Source organism: Gymnogyps californianus, chromosome 9 (genome assembly GCF_018139145.2).
Source record: "Gymnogyps californianus isolate 813 chromosome 9, ASM1813914v2, whole genome shotgun sequence".
Lineage (NCBI taxonomy): Eukaryota > Metazoa > Chordata > Aves > Accipitriformes > Cathartidae > Gymnogyps > Gymnogyps californianus.
In genome coordinates this window covers 24,228,552-24,245,094 of record NC_059479.1, presented here as the reverse complement: position 1 = coordinate 24,245,094, position 16,543 = coordinate 24,228,552, and the positions used below count along the sequence as shown (strand labels likewise).

The 16,543-nt window shown below is 46.9% G+C and overlaps 1 protein-coding gene across 1 annotated transcript in view; it reads left to right on the top strand.

The window, feature by feature from the left end:
* The window catches only part of LOC127019690 (H(+)/Cl(-) exchange transporter 5), a 44,551-nt gene extending 28,570 nt beyond the window's left edge, over positions 1 to 15,981 (top strand). Inside the window, exons 4-14 of the mRNA XM_050901860.1 lie at positions 839 to 990; positions 3,254 to 3,353; positions 4,837 to 5,021; positions 5,655 to 5,777; positions 6,270 to 6,476; positions 7,449 to 7,529; positions 8,429 to 8,971; positions 10,177 to 10,363; positions 11,770 to 12,168; positions 14,572 to 14,788; positions 15,612 to 15,981. Of these exons, the coding sequence (XP_050757817.1) occupies positions 839 to 990; positions 3,254 to 3,353; positions 4,837 to 5,021; positions 5,655 to 5,777; positions 6,270 to 6,476; positions 7,449 to 7,529; positions 8,429 to 8,971; positions 10,177 to 10,363; positions 11,770 to 12,168; positions 14,572 to 14,788; positions 15,612 to 15,702 (2,285 nt within the window). The 3' untranslated portion in view covers positions 15,703 to 15,981. The remainder of the gene's footprint in view (positions 1 to 838; positions 991 to 3,253; positions 3,354 to 4,836; positions 5,022 to 5,654; positions 5,778 to 6,269; positions 6,477 to 7,448; positions 7,530 to 8,428; positions 8,972 to 10,176; positions 10,364 to 11,769; positions 12,169 to 14,571; positions 14,789 to 15,611) is intronic.
* Positions 15,982 to 16,543: the final 562 nt, after the last annotated feature.

Sequence of the window (16,543 nt, the reverse complement as noted above, 5' to 3'; positions counted from 1 at the left end):
ACCTGGCCAACCCTCCTCACGCTGTAGATTAATAGTTCTCTGCAGGCTCTCGCGCTACCCTGCCCCACACCCTTGTTCTGTGCTCCTAACTGCAAAGAGACTGTCTTGTGCCCAAAATTTTGGGAACATACGTCCACACTAAGCATCATTTTCCATAGGCTGGAGCAGGTTAGACGGAAGGTCGAGTGGTTTGGCCGAGTTTTTCACCTGAAGGGAGGCTGCGAGCCCCCATTTGCTATCTTCCCAAGCCCCTGTTTGGTACCGCTCTCTGCTTTTCAGGCCCCCCCCGGGCCCCCGCACTGGCGATGGGGGGCATCGGATGCTTTCCTTCCCCTGTCTCCCTGCTCCTCTCCATCACCCTCCTGCCCTTCCTGCTTTCATCTTCACTAGATCCACCTCGGACTCCCTTCAGCTCTGCTGGGGGTCTCGAATATTCACCTTCTCCTCTCCCTCTCCCCTCTGCTTTCCTCAAATGGCAAAACATCGTCATGGCAAGTCCTGGATTTAGGGAAAAGTTAACATCTAGATGCTGGGGTTGATTTACTTTGGTTCCTGAACAGTCATTTCCAGGAACGACCCCATCTCTACGTGAACTGCTGGAGCTGGGGAAGGGTGTACCTGTGCTGCCCAGGTCATCCCTGGGAGGCTTGCTTGGGTTATTCAGCTCAAGGAACAGCTCATTAGCTCTTTGCTTCCACTGAAATCTGTGGTTTTCCCCCTAAGTTACTGTTTTAGTGATGTGTTTGATTTTTGGGGGTTTTTTTTGTTTGGTTTTTTTTTTTCCTAAAAAGGGGGAAAACTAAGAAATGCTCAATTTTCCCCCTTCCTCCCCCACCAGGATTTTCCTCATATAATGGAGGAGGGATGAACGGCACAAGCACAATGATGGATTTCCTGGAGGAACCTCTTCCTGGTGTGGGCACCTACGAAGATTTTAACACTATAGATTGGGTGCGAGAGAAGTCCAGGGACCGGGACAGGCACAGAGAGGTAACATTTCTTACTACTCCTTGCTGGCACTGAAGGCAGAATAATTAACTTGCTAGACCTAATCCTAGTTCTGATTGCCGGACTAGGGAGGCACTTACTAGAGAGACACCTAGGATGGAAGGATTGCCCTTAGGATGGGAACTGAGAGCCTCTCTGCAAGACCTTTAGTTTGAGGAAAAGGGATGCTAAATTGAATGTGTTGCAGTTTATCAATTGCTACTTCTCTTCTGAAGACTTTTGTTTATTTAAAAAGCTTTAGTGGATTTCTGATACACATCTTAAATGCCTTAATGGCACATTTTCTTAGGCCATGTTAAACTTGCTCAAGACTGAAGCATAGCAAAACCTGCAGTCCTGCTCATGGCAGGTACATGCGTTATTTGGAAGAATTACATTGCTATTGCATGGTTTATAATGGAAGAATCTAAGCACCCATGATCCGTTTTATTGATAAAGAAACAGGCTATTTTTCTGCTCACGCAATCGCACTTGTGAATGATGCTCTTTCTATTGGAATCTTTTTTTGTGCTGCGTGTTTGAGAAAAGTAAGTGCAATTCTTTCAGAATTCATTGCCAGGACTTGACCGCTCTCTGCAATTAAAGGAATCTGCTTACAAAGCAAGGGGTGCTTTAAATAAAGTACTGATGTCCCCAGCATGCTCCTGATTCATGAGAAACCCTTGCTGGCAGAACTCTTGTAGGGTGATGACTGAACTCAACTTGTCTATTTGCTTGCCAAAATATTCTTTAATTTTTTTTTTCCTGAGCCTCACAAAACTTGTATCTTAATAACAGTGCACAATCTGAACACAGTCCCTGCTCAGTGCGTGAGTACGCACAATACAGTATAATGCCCCAACTTGAGCAAGTACAGACCCAATTAAGGGGCTCCGCGCCCCGACTGCCTCCTGCCCAAAAAACTGTTCCCATCTGCGGATTAAGAGTACAAACCCAAAAGACTCCTCACACGTGTGCCCTCACGCACAGATGCGTGTATACAAAGATGATGCCCATCAGCGTGGAACAGGACAGTCTATTTCCTGTCTGCAGAGATGCTTGTATAAAGAGACCGCTTCTGTCTTTATTGAAAGAAGTTGAAATCAGGTCAAGGCAGAAGTTACTGCTGGCCAAAGAGGTGTGGGGTTGGTCCAGTGAAAAGAAATATAAAGGAAATCGTTTTGGCACTGACCCCAACCCCTGCCTTGATTCAGTAGCAGTTCTGCTCATGGTCAGTGCGGCATTTGAAAGACAAAAATCCAGAGGAAAAAAACAAATGACGCTCATTCAGGCAGAAAGGATTCTTACTTTATTTATTCCTCATTTAGTGAGTATTAGTTGTTTGCATCAATGTGCCTTTTTATCTGGGAATAATAGTGGTGTACTGGAATGTTTCCCTTGGGAGAGGCAGCCAGGGTAATTGGGGCACACAGTAGCTGTTCTGTCACCCTTTTGTCCGCCTGTCAAGAGCAGTGAGACTGACAGGCTTCAGCCGTAGCTGCCAGACGCAGGCAGACCGGGGCCAGAGCCTCTGAGCAGCTCACCCTCCTGGGGCACCTTGGATGGGTCTCAGTCCCACTTTCCAGTGCCACCAGCACGGCCTGGTTCCCAGGCTGACCATTCCTCTGTGTTGGTGTCAAACCTGCGACCCGCCTCGTGTCCGGCTGAGCAGCGCTTGGCAGAGTCTCCTCCGCTCACAGCAGCGTCTAGTTTGTATTACGGATGTCGAGGCAGTAGCTGGAGACAGTGAAAGGCTGGTGACAGCTTCTGGTTGCTCCCACAGTCGGTGGGTATCCATACCCACGAGGAGGTATTGATAAATTGCTGGGGGCAAAGTGCTTGAACGGTTTCTTCAGTGTTCAGATTTGCTTGTGGCATCAGGATATTGGTAACTTGCTGTTACTAACAAGTAATGGCTTTAAAAGATTAAGGGATGAATTTTGTCTTGGCTTTATGCAGGAGACACCTAGGAGGAAAGCGTTACTTGAATACTTTCTTTTTTTCTGGGAAGAATGGAAGTATCCTTGGTCCGTTCTTGTACATCTCCTAACCAGAGCTGCATTTACTGTACCAGCTGTAAGGGCAGACACTGTCTGATACTTTTTCTCTCGCTCCTCAAGGCAGAATATGTCATGATAGTTGTTGCTTTGAATGTTAGGGGCTAATCTTCCACTAACAGTGTCACCATGTAGTTTTTAGAGCATTTACACCAAAGTAGATCAGTGTCTTAATGGATTGTTTTTTCTTTTTGAAACAACTTTTCTAGATCACCAGTAGAAGTAAAGAGTCCACCTGGGCACTGATACACAGCGTCAGTGATGCCTTTTCTGGCTGGTTGTTGATGCTTCTCATTGGGTTGTTGGCAGGTAAGAGCAAACCTCAATTTAAAACGAAGTCCTGGTTCTGCACTGCAGCACCAGTATCGATTCCTCCCACAAGCCCTGGCAGATCGCTGGAGCAGGAGATTTTGTCCCTGGAGCGAGGGCTGTGCGAGGGGCTGTGCTGGTATTGATGGCTCTGCCGCTGCTTTGCAATTTACGGAGGATTATTTTTAAATGCTTTGAGGCCGTGTTTGTGTACGTACCCAGATACAAAACTGAGACTGAAAGCTGGCCTGGACACTGCTCTGGATCTGCTGCTGGTTCAGAGCTCTGAAATAAAATTCATCAAAGCAGAGCTGATCAAAATGCTGGGTCAGAGGAGAGTGTCATGCTGTACATCATCTTTGCTGAACGCTCTTTGTTGACACTGGAGAGGTTAATGCCCAGGACTGCTAGCAAGATTTTCTTCTCCCCCCTCCCCTATACTTAGATATAAAAAGTGAGAGGTCTTTCTTGGGAAGTCAGGCTTCTTTCAGAGGTTGACTGGCTGAGACCTTTTAAATGACTTCAGAAACAAACTTTGGACCCAGTGCAGCAGAAGTAAATCAGTGGGATACAGATCTTCCCAACAGAAAGCAGCTAAGCATTCATCACGAGGAATGAAATTAAATCTTCTGTTAATATTTACATAGGAAAGCTGCTAGCCAGTTTTTCATTAACTGGAAGATTTGCTAACTGCTTATTGCTACCTCTGGAGCTTGTGCTAGCACTTGCTCGTACAGATCAGAGGTCTCTGTTCCTGGCCTCTGTGTTGATGTGGCGTTTTAGTTGAGAACAGAGCTGATTGCAGCATTTATCTTTGGGAATTGTAGGAGTTATTCTTAACAGAAAAATAAGAAGTTGCTTGAAGATTCCTCTTTTAAAATCTGAATTACTTTCTGTACTGGCTCTCTGCTTGCTTTGTTTCACTTGGCACAGTTCTAACTTCCCCTCTTTTTTTTTTTTTTTTTTTTTTTAAATTGAGATTGGAAATGTTTTCTCCAAATTCAAAGTTATTCCTGTCACAGTCTTAGCGTTGTTAGTGTAACTCCTGTATTCCAGCTCTTGCGCTGGAGACCGGTGACACGTTTTGCCTGCGTCCTCCAGAAATGCAATATGTCCCTCTGCCTCTCAGACTACTTGCTCTGCTGTATTTAATAAGCGCTCTTTCAGCGTAATTGAGAAGAATTTATTTCTAGTGGTGTAGGGTGGGTTTGAACGCAGTTTGCGATGGTCAGCCTTTGAAATATTATTAGGCATGCCTTGTTTCCTGACCTGCTCTTGTCAATATATGTACCTAAGCAAATCTTCCCATTTAGCTCTCTATAGAATAAAAGTTAATTGTAGGCAAAAATATGAGTACCTCTCTATTTGTTGGTAGGCGAGTCAAAAATCAGTAGGGCAGACTGTAACCTTCAGATATTTGAGTCTGCATAAGGCGATTATTAAATTTTCTTTTTTTTTTTTTCCCCTCCCCTCTTTCAACTAGGTTCCTTAGCGGGTCTGATAGACATTTCTGCCCACTGGATGACAGATTTGAAAGAAGGAGTGTGTTTAGCAGGCTTCTGGTTTAACCATGAGCACTGCTGCTGGAAATCCAGCACAACCTTTACGGACAGAGACAAGTGTCCCGAGTGGAAGAGCTGGTCCCAGCTGATCCTTGGCCATGGAGAGGTGACGTGTGCCTACAATTGTTTTTGCTGCCGAATGTCCCATTTTCCCCAGCCTGTATCGTCCCTTGCTAGGGATCTGGATATATATGCCAGAAGTGCAAGCTCTAGGTGGTTCAGTGGTTTAACGTTGATCGTTGGGGTCCTCCAAAGGTGTAAATAAACTCAAACAAGTTACTAACGTGTTGTCCTCGGAGGGGATGGGGGGAAGCAAAACATAGACACCTTTATAAGTGCAGTGTTTTAGTCATGTGTCTGAGACTTGCTGCTTGGAGGATGTTCTGCCCATGAACCTTTTAGAGGAATGCCAGACGAGCTCAAGTCTTGTGTTTCTGGCAGCTCTATCCAGTGGAGCAGCCCGCTTGACTGGGATAACACTTATCCCGGTACCAAGGTACTTGTGTACCTTGTTTGCTATTTTATATAACGGTCTTTGGAGATATGATTGGTTCATATCCCTGTAACCCAGCAAATGTAACTTGTCCTTGAAACCTCAGACTTACTGTAGTTCTCTTCGTTTTTGGCTGATAACTGTATGTGAGATTATCTGCTATTTCTGTGTGCTTGCTTCAGTGCGCAGGTTTGATGGGATCTCAGTTGAAATGATCTAATTTGGGTAACTTTCTCTGCATTTCAGGGGGCTTTTGCATATGTTCTCAACTACTTCATGTACGTTATCTGGGCCTTGTTATTCTCCCTTCTTGCTGTATTACTTGTGAAGGGGTTTGCTCCTTACGCCTGTGGCTCAGGGATCCCAGAGGTGAGTCAGAATGAAAGTGGGTCGGGTTTTTTAAGGCGGGGTAGGGATCCACCATCCAAAGATTACGCATGCCTGCTGTGGAATAATAATTTCTTGCACTTTAGATGGTGGCTTAATATATGGGTTTTTTTACAAACTGTTCCTGAAACATGCCTGGTACTTAAGTCTCCATGCAATCCCTTTAAAACGTTTTGGCATTTACTGCGGGAGGTACAAACAAAAGCACACCGTTTGTGTGAGACAGGCTACAAAAGCTGGCCTCAGATTTTTCTTCAGCAGGGATAGTGGCCCTGAAGGAAGGGCTCGAATGGCTGTTCCTGCCTTTGCACGGAGGGATATTTTTACCAACTCTATGTTACTTTTGATAGCTGGGGGGGAACTCTGAAAGCTGTGGGGGAAAGTTGAGGGCAGGACTGGGAGTGCCTAGTAAAACAGGAGCTCTGACCAGGGCTTGAATGAAAGCCTGTAGAGCTTTGTGTGCTTGACTTCCAGATCAAAACTATCTTAAGTGGTTTCATCATTAGAGGCTACCTGGGCAAGTGGACGCTGATCATCAAAACCATCACCTTAGTGTTGGCGGTGTCCTCTGGGCTGAGCCTGGGCAAAGAGGGGCCCCTGGTGCACGTCGCCTGCTGCTGTGGAAACATCTTGTGTCATCTCTTCACCAAATATAGGAAGAACGAAGCGAAGCGCAGAGAGGTACGGAGAGATGTTGTCAAGCTGCTGAGGTAGCGTGGGGAGACTGGTGGGTCTGGCGCTGTGCCCTGACTGTAAATTGTTCTGGTTTGGAACATTCTCTGTGTGCCTTCGTGCAACACCTAGTTGGAGCAAAAGCCATCTGGGTGAGGAAGTGACCCCACAGCGTCTCCCCAGCACAGGTCGTAATCTCATTCGTGATGGGAGCGTTCACTGGCACTAACCTGCTGCGGACCCAGTTCTGCAACACTTGTTGGTTTGCCATGCAACTCCATAAACTACGTTGGGACTGCTTGAGGGACCTGGACTCGGCCGTAGGAGTAGAATGAAGGGCTTTGCTTTCAGGGGCTCAGTGATGGGCATGGTGCAAGAACCAAGCTAACACGTAACATGAAGCTCATGAGTGTTTCCTCACAGTGCTGTAAGGCTTTTCTCTGGACAAGTCACTGGAGAACGGTTAATGTGAGATGTGTAGTATCACACTGGCCAATTTACCTTCTGCTAAACCAAACCTGACAGAATCCACGCAGTGGGCTGGCAGGGTTTTGGGTGGCCCCACAGCACCTCCAGTTACACTGTGTTACCCTCTTCTGAGAAATGGTATGAATGTGAGACAGGCAAAGTCACTGTGTTCTGGGAAGTGACATTCTGTTTTCCTGAAGCTTTGTCTAAGGTGAAAGCATAGCATGAAATCAACTGAAACAGGAAAAGGCCAGTGATGCCACTTCTACTAATTTGGGGCTGGGACTGTTGAAATGCTAACACCAATGTTTTTGTAGCTACGTGCCATCCTTCTCCCTGGGGAACTAGCTTGCTCCACCTTTTCCCTGCTGTCTTTAAAACAGGTCAGACCCTGCCTTACTGTGCACTCACTGGAGATAAAAATTGTACAAATTTAAGTAAAGACAAACAAAAAAAGGGGGAAGGCTGGGGTGGGGCTGAAAATGTCTGACTGTCTTTGATTTTTTCTCTTAGGTTTTATCAGCAGCTGCAGCTGCTGGTGTGTCTGTAGCTTTTGGTGCACCGATCGGAGGAGTGCTCTTTAGTCTGGAAGAGGTAACATCAGCATTTTCTATTAGCTCTTGGCGAGCTGTTTTATTGCAAGAACTGACCCTGCTGGTTTAAAAATACAGTCCACTCATAACTGCTTGGGTGTGGAAAGGAGACCCTGTTGAATACTGATTGGTGGTGTATTTACAAGGCCAAGCAACCTAAAAGCTTATTGGGGTTTCAGGTAATTCTTACGAATACTGGAGAATTTATTTTGGATGATGTCTATCTGTAGCTTTGCAATAAACCTGTTGGTTTCCCCCGGTCTGTCCGTGCTCAGCCACACTGACTGCTCACAGCCACAGCCTCTGTCATGTTTTCCGTATGTCCACTCTCTCCTGACAACTCTGTCCCAGGATACCTGGAACAAACTTATCTGGCTTATCAAACCCCTTTTCTTCCCAAGAAACTTCTAATCCTTGTTCTTTCGATCCAGACGTGAAATGGATCACTGCTGCTTGCTTCAGGGCTTAGCTCAGAGGAGGAATGGGATGGTTTTGCTCAGCTGAGCAACAGTTGTGGTGGCAGCTATGGCAAGCACTGTTGTTTGGCACTTCTGGACTTTGCAGAGCATGCAAGGCAAATAGTTCTCCAGATTCAGCTCGTAGCTGATTTGTAACAGCTTTTATTATCTGAGAAAGTCGCCTCCACTTCAGGGATCATAGAGGGCACTTGCTGCATTGGAAGTATGCAGGCCAGGACCCATCCCGGTCATTGCAATCCGCATTGAAGGGGAGCTCAAAATAAAGCCTGGGGTGCTTGGCTGGAGAGGAGGGTATGTAGCCAGTGCACATCGATCTCAGTCCTTGCTTTTACTTCATGCAGTGGTGATTTTGTGACTGGGCAGCGATCGGTGTAGTGACAAGCATTAAAGTGACTGAGTCTGCTTTGTTTTTCCTTTCTAGGTCAGTTACTACTTTCCTCTCAAGACACTGTGGCGCTCCTTCTTCGCTGCTCTGGTCGCTGCGTTTACCCTGCGCTCCATCAACCCTTTCGGGAACAGCCGCCTGGTTCTCTTCTATGTGGAGTTTCACATGCCGTGGCATCTTCTGGAGCTTGTGCCATTCATCCTTTTGGGAATATTTGGTGGGCTTTGGGGAGCTTTCTTCATTCGCAGCAACATTGCCTGGTGCAGGCGACGCAAGACGACCAAGCTTGGTAAATACCCTGTGCTGGAGGTGTTTGTAGTGACTGCGATCACAGCCGTTCTGGCCTTCCCCAACGAGTACACCAGAATGAGCACCAGCGAGCTGATTTCTGAGCTCTTCAACGACTGTGGGATTTTGGACTCATCCAAGCTCTGCGAGTATGTGAACGATTTCAACAGCACCAAAGGGGATGACCTGCCAGACCGAGCTGCTGGCCCAGGAGTTTACACCGCCATGTGGCAGCTGGCTTTGGCCCTTATAATGAAGGTTTTCATCACGATCTTCACCTTTGGCATGAAGGTGAGAATTGCCTGTAAAGGAGCTCACGTTCTTCTCATCCTCTGCAGGAACCCCAGGTCTTAGTTTTATTTGCTCAATAAACAGACATGTTTTCCTCCCCAATTCCTGTTAAGAAGGGGGCAAGGTGAGAGACTGCAATTATTTGTTGTGTTGCTCGTAACTGAAGGCAGTAGGAACCTTTTAGCCTGAGCGCCAGATGCAGTCACTGAAGCTGGTGTCTCAGGGCTTCATGTCCCGTTTTCCAGGCACAGAATGCTTCTAAATTGTCCTGCTTTAAGCCTCTTTGATATATATGCAATAGCTAATTGCAAAGCAATCGATACCTTAATTTGTAAATGCTTACTTATCATAGCTGTTCCTTGGTTAGACGGTTCTGAACTTGTTCGGTGGCAGCCTCCCGAGCTGTGGATATGCTGCCTAGGTCTGAGCTTTCCTGCAGCGGGGTTCAGCAGGTGGAGCTGAGCATCTCCCCTTGCCCCCCAGTCCTTGAGTGGTCTGTCCAGAAAGGTGACCCCACCAGAGAGGTTTGGACGTCACTGTTGTCATGAGGCGGTTGCTGATGTTCAAGGGCAATCATCAAGTCTATGAGAAAGATATACAACGTGTGAGAAAGCTGTATGACAAATGTGTAAAGGAAAGGGGGGGAGATTCTCTGACTTCAAAGAAAAGGAGCTTTCGGAATCCCGGAAGAGCTGAAGTGCAGAGGTGAAACTTGCTGGCAAGCTGTGTCTCACTTGTGCTGTGTGTGCTAATTCCAGGCACCCTCACTTTCACAGTGGAGTTTGAATTTCTGCCAGGGAAGAAGGATGATTCCACTCCCAGTGCATGAAGCCAGCAGAGTGGGAAAATCCCATGCCTGCGATAGACACGTACTCGTGTGGTTGGAAAGGCACGGGGGAGTGTTAGCGGTGTGCGGGTGAAGCTTTGTTATATTCTCTTGGGAAGTAAGCTTTTGGAAAAAGCTTGTTCTGTTCTACACTCGCCTCTTGTGTGGCTGTTTCTCCTGCTCAGAGAGGAGTAAATTCAAACTCTGTTGCAGAGACTTTAGAGCACGAGGGTGCAGGAAGGGCAGAGGTGATAGAGCAAGGCATCCTCGCCAATTTTAACTTCAGCGTAACCTCTGACTCAGTCCTGTTTTGAACTTTGGTCACTAATCTTTTGAAATGTCTGAGAAATGGCGCGTTTACCGATGCGTGTTTTCACAGGTCCCTTCGGGTCTCTTCATCCCCAGCATGGCGGTGGGTGCTATAGCGGGCAGATTGCTCGGGGTAGCCGTGGAGCAACTGGCCTATTACCACCACGACTGGGCCATCTTCAGCGGCTGGTGCAGCCAAGGAGCTGACTGCATCACTCCTGGCCTCTACGCAATGGTTGGGGCTGCAGCGTGTCTAGGTAAGCGAGGTGTCTTTTGACGTTCAAGCTGTGGTTTGGGTCTTGGTTGGCCACGTAAAGAAGTGTACTAGTGAAATGCTGCTGCTGTTCTCGCAGTCCATAGAAGCTGGCTTCATCTCCAGAACAGGAAACTTTGTAGTAGAATGTGCGATGTGTTCCTCATCCTGTTTGCATTCTTTTGCCAGCACCAACCTATCGTTGGACGTGACGGGTTTTGGTGAGGAGTCTCCTGAATAGGCAGCTAGAACAAATGAGACTGACTAGGGACTTTAGATTTTCCTGTGGGGTTTTAATTCATTTTACTTCCTGTTCTGGCCTTAAATCTTATGATGGAACTCTTCTTTCAAGCACTCTGTTTTTTGGTAACACTTCTTCCGCTTGGCTAAATTTGAGAAATTGAGTGCACGTGACTGAACTTCACTTTCACTGTAATTCACAATCCTCTCCTCCATGGAATAATGTTTAACTCTTAGGAGATTACTGTATCAGTAACTCTCATTTCAGGAACAATAAAAGCATGCTACCAAACCCCATCTTTGGCCTTTTTAAAGGGAATACACCTTCTTGTTTGCATGTAATTGATGAAAACTAAGTACAGTTCCGCTTCATTAACTGTTCTGTTTACCCCTGGGCAGTACTAAAGGATATGTGCCCCTTTAGGAGATGGTTATTGGAGCAAAACTCCTCAAAAATGTGTGGGAGTAGCTTTGGGACTTGAATCTCAAAAGCATAATTAAAATATGCCGAGACAAACTGCTGTTAAAAAAATTATGTCAATATTTAAGAAGACTCGTCTGTTTTCTCTTGAAATGCCTCAACTGTTTTAGTGTTGAAAACTTATAAAAGTGTAATGAATAGTAGTCAAAATGTCTGGCTGAAGGGTGGCAAACTTGAAAGGTAAGTTGTCTGACGCCCTTGCTATTAGGGGAACTAATGCTAGTAACCAGAGGATGTCAGGATGACACTTGCCTTTTGCGTACAGCCTGTCAGAGGTCACACTTCAGGAATCTGCCTATGGAGGTGCGTATAAGGCCCTCCTATGGCATGGCCAGAGTATTTTGCAGCTAGCGAAGTAACACGAGAGAAAGTTAGCCATCTTTTAAGGTTGCTTCTGAGTTCAGGGAAAGACCCATCAAAAACACATCGCAAACCCTTGTGAGCCAGCCCATGGCACGATATTCTGGAAGGGACGGATGGCTTCAGTGCTGTGTTCTGCTCGCGTTTGGCTTCCACTGCGATGCTGAATGTGATGTAGGAGTCCAACGGTACAACCGCGTGCTGATACAAGACCTTCTCTAGATGCGCTGGCAGAGGACAGCTGTAGCAAACCTCAGAACAGCTCTCCTGCCTGGAAACCCCCAGAATTGCCTGTTCATCTCATCTGTCTTCCTGTGTTCTCTTTGCAGGTGGGGTGACCCGAATGACTGTGTCACTAGTGGTCATTATGTTTGAGCTCACTGGTGGACTGGAATACATCGTTCCTCTGATGGCAGCAGCCATGACCAGCAAGTGGGTGGCTGATGCCATTGGGCGGGAGGGCATTTACGATGCCCATATTCGCCTCAATGGATACCCTTTCTTGGAAGCCAAGGAAGAGTTCTCACACAAGACGCTTGCGATGGACGTAATGAGGCCACGGAGGAACGATCCTGCTCTGACTGTCATCACTCAGGACAGCATGACCGTAGAAGATGTTGAGACCATCATCAATGAAACCACGTACAGTGGCTATCCAGTGGTGGTGTCACGGGAGTCCCAACGGCTTGTTGGCTTTGTCCTCAGGAGAGACCTCATCATTTCAATCGGTAAGAGGCGAGGTACTGCATAGATAAATGATGCTGTCAGAGGCCTCAAATGGCACCAGCTGTAATTTACTTGATGAGTTTAAACGCCCAGTAGTGATGGTATCTGTGCTTACTGGCGCCTGCATCTCCATCCCCGAGCAGCGTGGGGTCTGTGTGCATTGAGTGCGAGGGACAGGATGGCTTGCCCGGTGCAATTAGTATGGCTCTGCTGAATTCATAAAGCTTAGGGCACGGCTGTGAAGCATGAGTCGTCTTGCCAGCAAGAACTAAGCGTTCCTGACTTTGTGGATGACTGGTCGTGGAAAGCTTTCTTAACTGTTAATGTCTCAAACCTTATTTTATTTCATGAAGGAAAAAAGCCTGGTTGGTCCATGTACTGAATATTGGGTCACTTCTGAGGTGGTGGTGTCAAACGTATGAATATCGATACTGATGTTAGTCTTCCATCTCTCTTCACCGCTGAAAGCCACCCTGGTCTTTCACTTGTTTCACTTGTGCTCCCGCATTGGTGGTTGTGAGGCAGGTGGTGTGCGGTGCTGGCATCGCTCGGTGAACGCTGTCCTGGCGTCACTCGGATGCAATTTCCATCTGTGATGTGAGTTGAGCTCCTTTGGAAACAGCTTTGCCATACTACAATTTAGGGCACGTTTAGGTTCCTCTTGCTCTCAAGTTTCTTAGAAACCTGCAAGTGCTGTTTCCCAGCATGAGACCCGAGTGGAAATTCTGGTCATGTTGTCTCTTGCTGGCTTGGGCGAGACATACTGTCTTCTCTTGATGAAGCCGGAGAAACCTGTGTGTTAGGGTTGAGGGGTACGCAGGCATGTAAGTCCTTAAAAATTGTGCCTGCTCTGGACTGAAGATTGGACGTAGGGGTACCGAGCCCCACACTCTCATGGAAGCTGAGTCCATATGGCTTGTGCCCAGCTGCAGCTCAGGCTCCAAGCATCCGTGCTCAGCTTGGGTGAGCTGGAGTTGCTGACACACTTCCTTACGCCGGCACCCAGCAGAGTTCGTGCAAGCCCCGTGGCGAGCTGGATGGGAGAACTGATCCCGCCGAAAACACATCTCCCCTCCCTGCTCGGTTAGCTTCCTGCAGGTCAGTCCCCTCTCCTGGCTCTCTGGGAAAGGGCACACGGATGCTGGTGCAAGGGAGCGGGTGAGAGCACGCTGGCTGGGAGGGGGGTGGCAGTTACCTCGGGCGAAAGCAGAAAGTGATGGTGGGCACAGCGTGATCGTGGAGGATCGAAGGCGTGCAAGCTCTGCGGTGCGTTCTCCAGTGCGTGGTTGAATGCACTGTCTTAGCTCAAGCTTGGCAATTTTCTGTAAGGGTGGTGGGAAGGCTTCATCCTGAGCTAGCTTTGTCCTACGGCAGAGCTAGAGTAGTTTTTATAATTAAGTTGCCTGCAGCTATGAATCAACCCCGTGTGTTCCCTCTCTCTTTCAGGTAAGTTTTCAGTGTCAGTTTTAGGATGTGCAGTACAGTCTTTTGGAGCACGTGAATATTGCTCTCGGTCTTCTGATAAGTATCTGGCCAAATGCTTACGACAATATGGAATGAAATACAGAAAAGAGTGCGCTATCATATTATGCGCATTGCCTTCTTTCTGTAAGGCTGCTTTGTGGTATGACCAGGAGTTCTTGCATGTGCGTTACTCTGAATCTCCAGGCACTCGTTAAGAGTAATCTTTTCCCCAAGATATGCGCAGTAATGCACCGCTGTGTGCCACAGCATGGGATTTACCTTTTGATGGCCGACTCCGAATATCCAGTCTGGTGGTTGGGCTGCCAGGCTAGCCCCCTCCCAGTGAGTCTCAGAATGTAAATATCAAACCGAAGCTGCAATGTGGCAGATACCCACATTGCCCGTGTAGCAGGAGTGTAATGCACTAGTGTAAATATCTGAGTGACGGCAAGTACTTAACTTGTTTTCTATTCTTGACCGTAGTCACGAGCATGGAGCCTGTGCCAGTAGGTTAAGCACTTAAAAATACTTCTTTAACTACTCTGCATGGGACCCAAATCAGTGACTGATAAAAGCACGAAGCATTTTATCTACATTCTCTTAAAACTGGGAAGTTAAAGATCTCCAGAACTTGCATTTACGTGGCCAGAGCAAAATGCTGAGATGTGTGGCAGCCTTGACATTAGGCAGAGCGTGTGCTGATCTCACCCCTGGGGTGAAACTTCGGAGACCTTCGAGGTTACGCTGTAGTTATTAGAAGACAGGATGGAAACACACCGCACCCTCCTTGGGTCATCGGTCGCCTTGAGAAACAGCGGAGGGGAAGGGAAGGAATGGACTTTTAAGGCCATCCCAATGTGGGCAGAGAGAGAAAAGGGTATGCTCTTCAGTTTGGAAAAGGAAAGGAGGGATGATATTTAATCAAATATTTCTTCTTCCAGAAAATGCCCGGAAGAAGCAGGATGGGATTGTGAGCACTTCAATTATTTATTTCACTGACCACTCTCCTCCGCTGCCTCCAAGCTCCCCCTCTATGCTGAAACTCAGGAGCATCCTGGACCTCAGTCCTTTCACAGTGACAGACCAAACACCTATGGAAATCGTCGTGGATATATTCCGCAAGCTGGGATTGCGCCAGTGCCTGGTTACTCACAACGGGTAAGAACGCTGCGGGCAGAGCCCTGGGGTCCTGGGATTGCCTGTAGATCCGAGTCAAAACCTCCTCTCCTTCGAGTGAACAAAGGCCTCTGATATGTACAGCACTGAGCATCAGCTGGAGCTGTTGTTATCTGGAAAAAAGCAGTTGTGAAACCCCTGAGCCTCTTTCACTTGAAGCAGTAACATAAAGCCTGTAAGGCAAAGACACAGCTCCATAGGGTGGTGGGTCTCTCAAACTGATGGAAAGGGCTCACAGCTTCCTCTCAAATCTGGCCATGTGTGTCATGTAACTACTGGAATTCGCTTTGGTGTCGCTCAGAAACGGTGTGTTTGAGGTGGGGAGGAATGAGGGCAAAGACAGAAACCGAGCGGTCTGTTCCCTGAAGGGTGGCACCGGCAGGGATGCTCTCCCTGTTCCCTGCTGCCGTGCGTTTGGACCAGCTGATCTCTTCAGGCTTTCTGCCTAATTCCCTAGTTCCTGGCTGGCCTCTCAGCACCTTCCTGAAAGCATAGCTGCTGAGAGTACTAGGACTTAAAATGCAGCACTAGACACTAGGTTGATCTTTTCGGAGAAGGTGGGTGTTAATAATTGTCAATATTTGTCTTCTGGTTATATCCTCCTTACCTTTTTGTAGTGTAAAATACTGATAGAGTTTCTGTTGGGGCTTGTGAGCGCCATACTTTGTGTGGCGTGTCAGCGCTGTGATCCAAAAAGGCACTTCAGCTACTGCAAGGCATTAAGATTGCCCTGCGTGAAGCTATGCGAGAGCAAGGATACCTTCTGTGGGTGCTGATGCACTAAAAATGTGTTTTCACTTTTTAGGAAGCTACTGGGGATCATTACCAAAAAGGACGTATTAAAGCACATTGCACAGCTGGCTAACCAGGACCCAGATTCTATACTCTTCAATTAAAGGCAGACTAGTAGGTATTGTGTGTTCAACACAAAAGAAACTTTATAGAAGATCCTGGATATACTTTCCTATTTTTATTGAGACCATGGAACTGTTTTCAGCGTTTCCTTCCATGGAGCTGAAGAAGATAATTTTTTTTCTACCAGATAACCAATTGCACTACATAATCTGTGGAACATAATCTTCTTTTTAGAAGAAAAAAAAGACTTTATTTACATTGCTTTTGTGAAGTTGCATTGGAAAGATTCCATGAAGGAGTAAAAGCAAAATGCTATAGAATTCTATCTCCTCTTCTTATTTTATTTGAACTGTTGTTACTAACGTGGGGAGGAAAAGACAAGGTCTGTACCTTCAGAAGTTTTGAAGGAGAAGGATGATTTTGCACACAGCATTCAGGTGGTGGCAGAAGGATACGGCTGTAACTCGGGGCGGTGTATTCCCAATTAGCCACTTGGTAAAAATAAGAACCTTGTAAAGTCAAAATGGGGGGGGGGGAATTGGCTAGCTGAGGGTGTTTTGCCAAAAGAAGGAAAAAACCCACAAAACCAAAACCCCCAGAAGACTAGATGTCCTTAAAATTGGGCCCAGTTTCTGATTGGGAAGAAGCTTCTTTTGATTAATCTTCCGTGAATGTATTTAATTACTCTGACGTCTGCCTTGCCAGGAGAACGCCGAGGAGGAGGCAGAAGGAGTTAACAGCTGTCTTCTCATCGTGATCCCTTTTTTAGATCTATGCCTAAGGATTCCTCTCCTTGATTTCCCTTGAGCATGTAATTAAAATTGCAGAGGCTGAGTCCTAAGTTATTGCCCCGGCTTTGCTGCAGTTCCCACTAAACTCTGA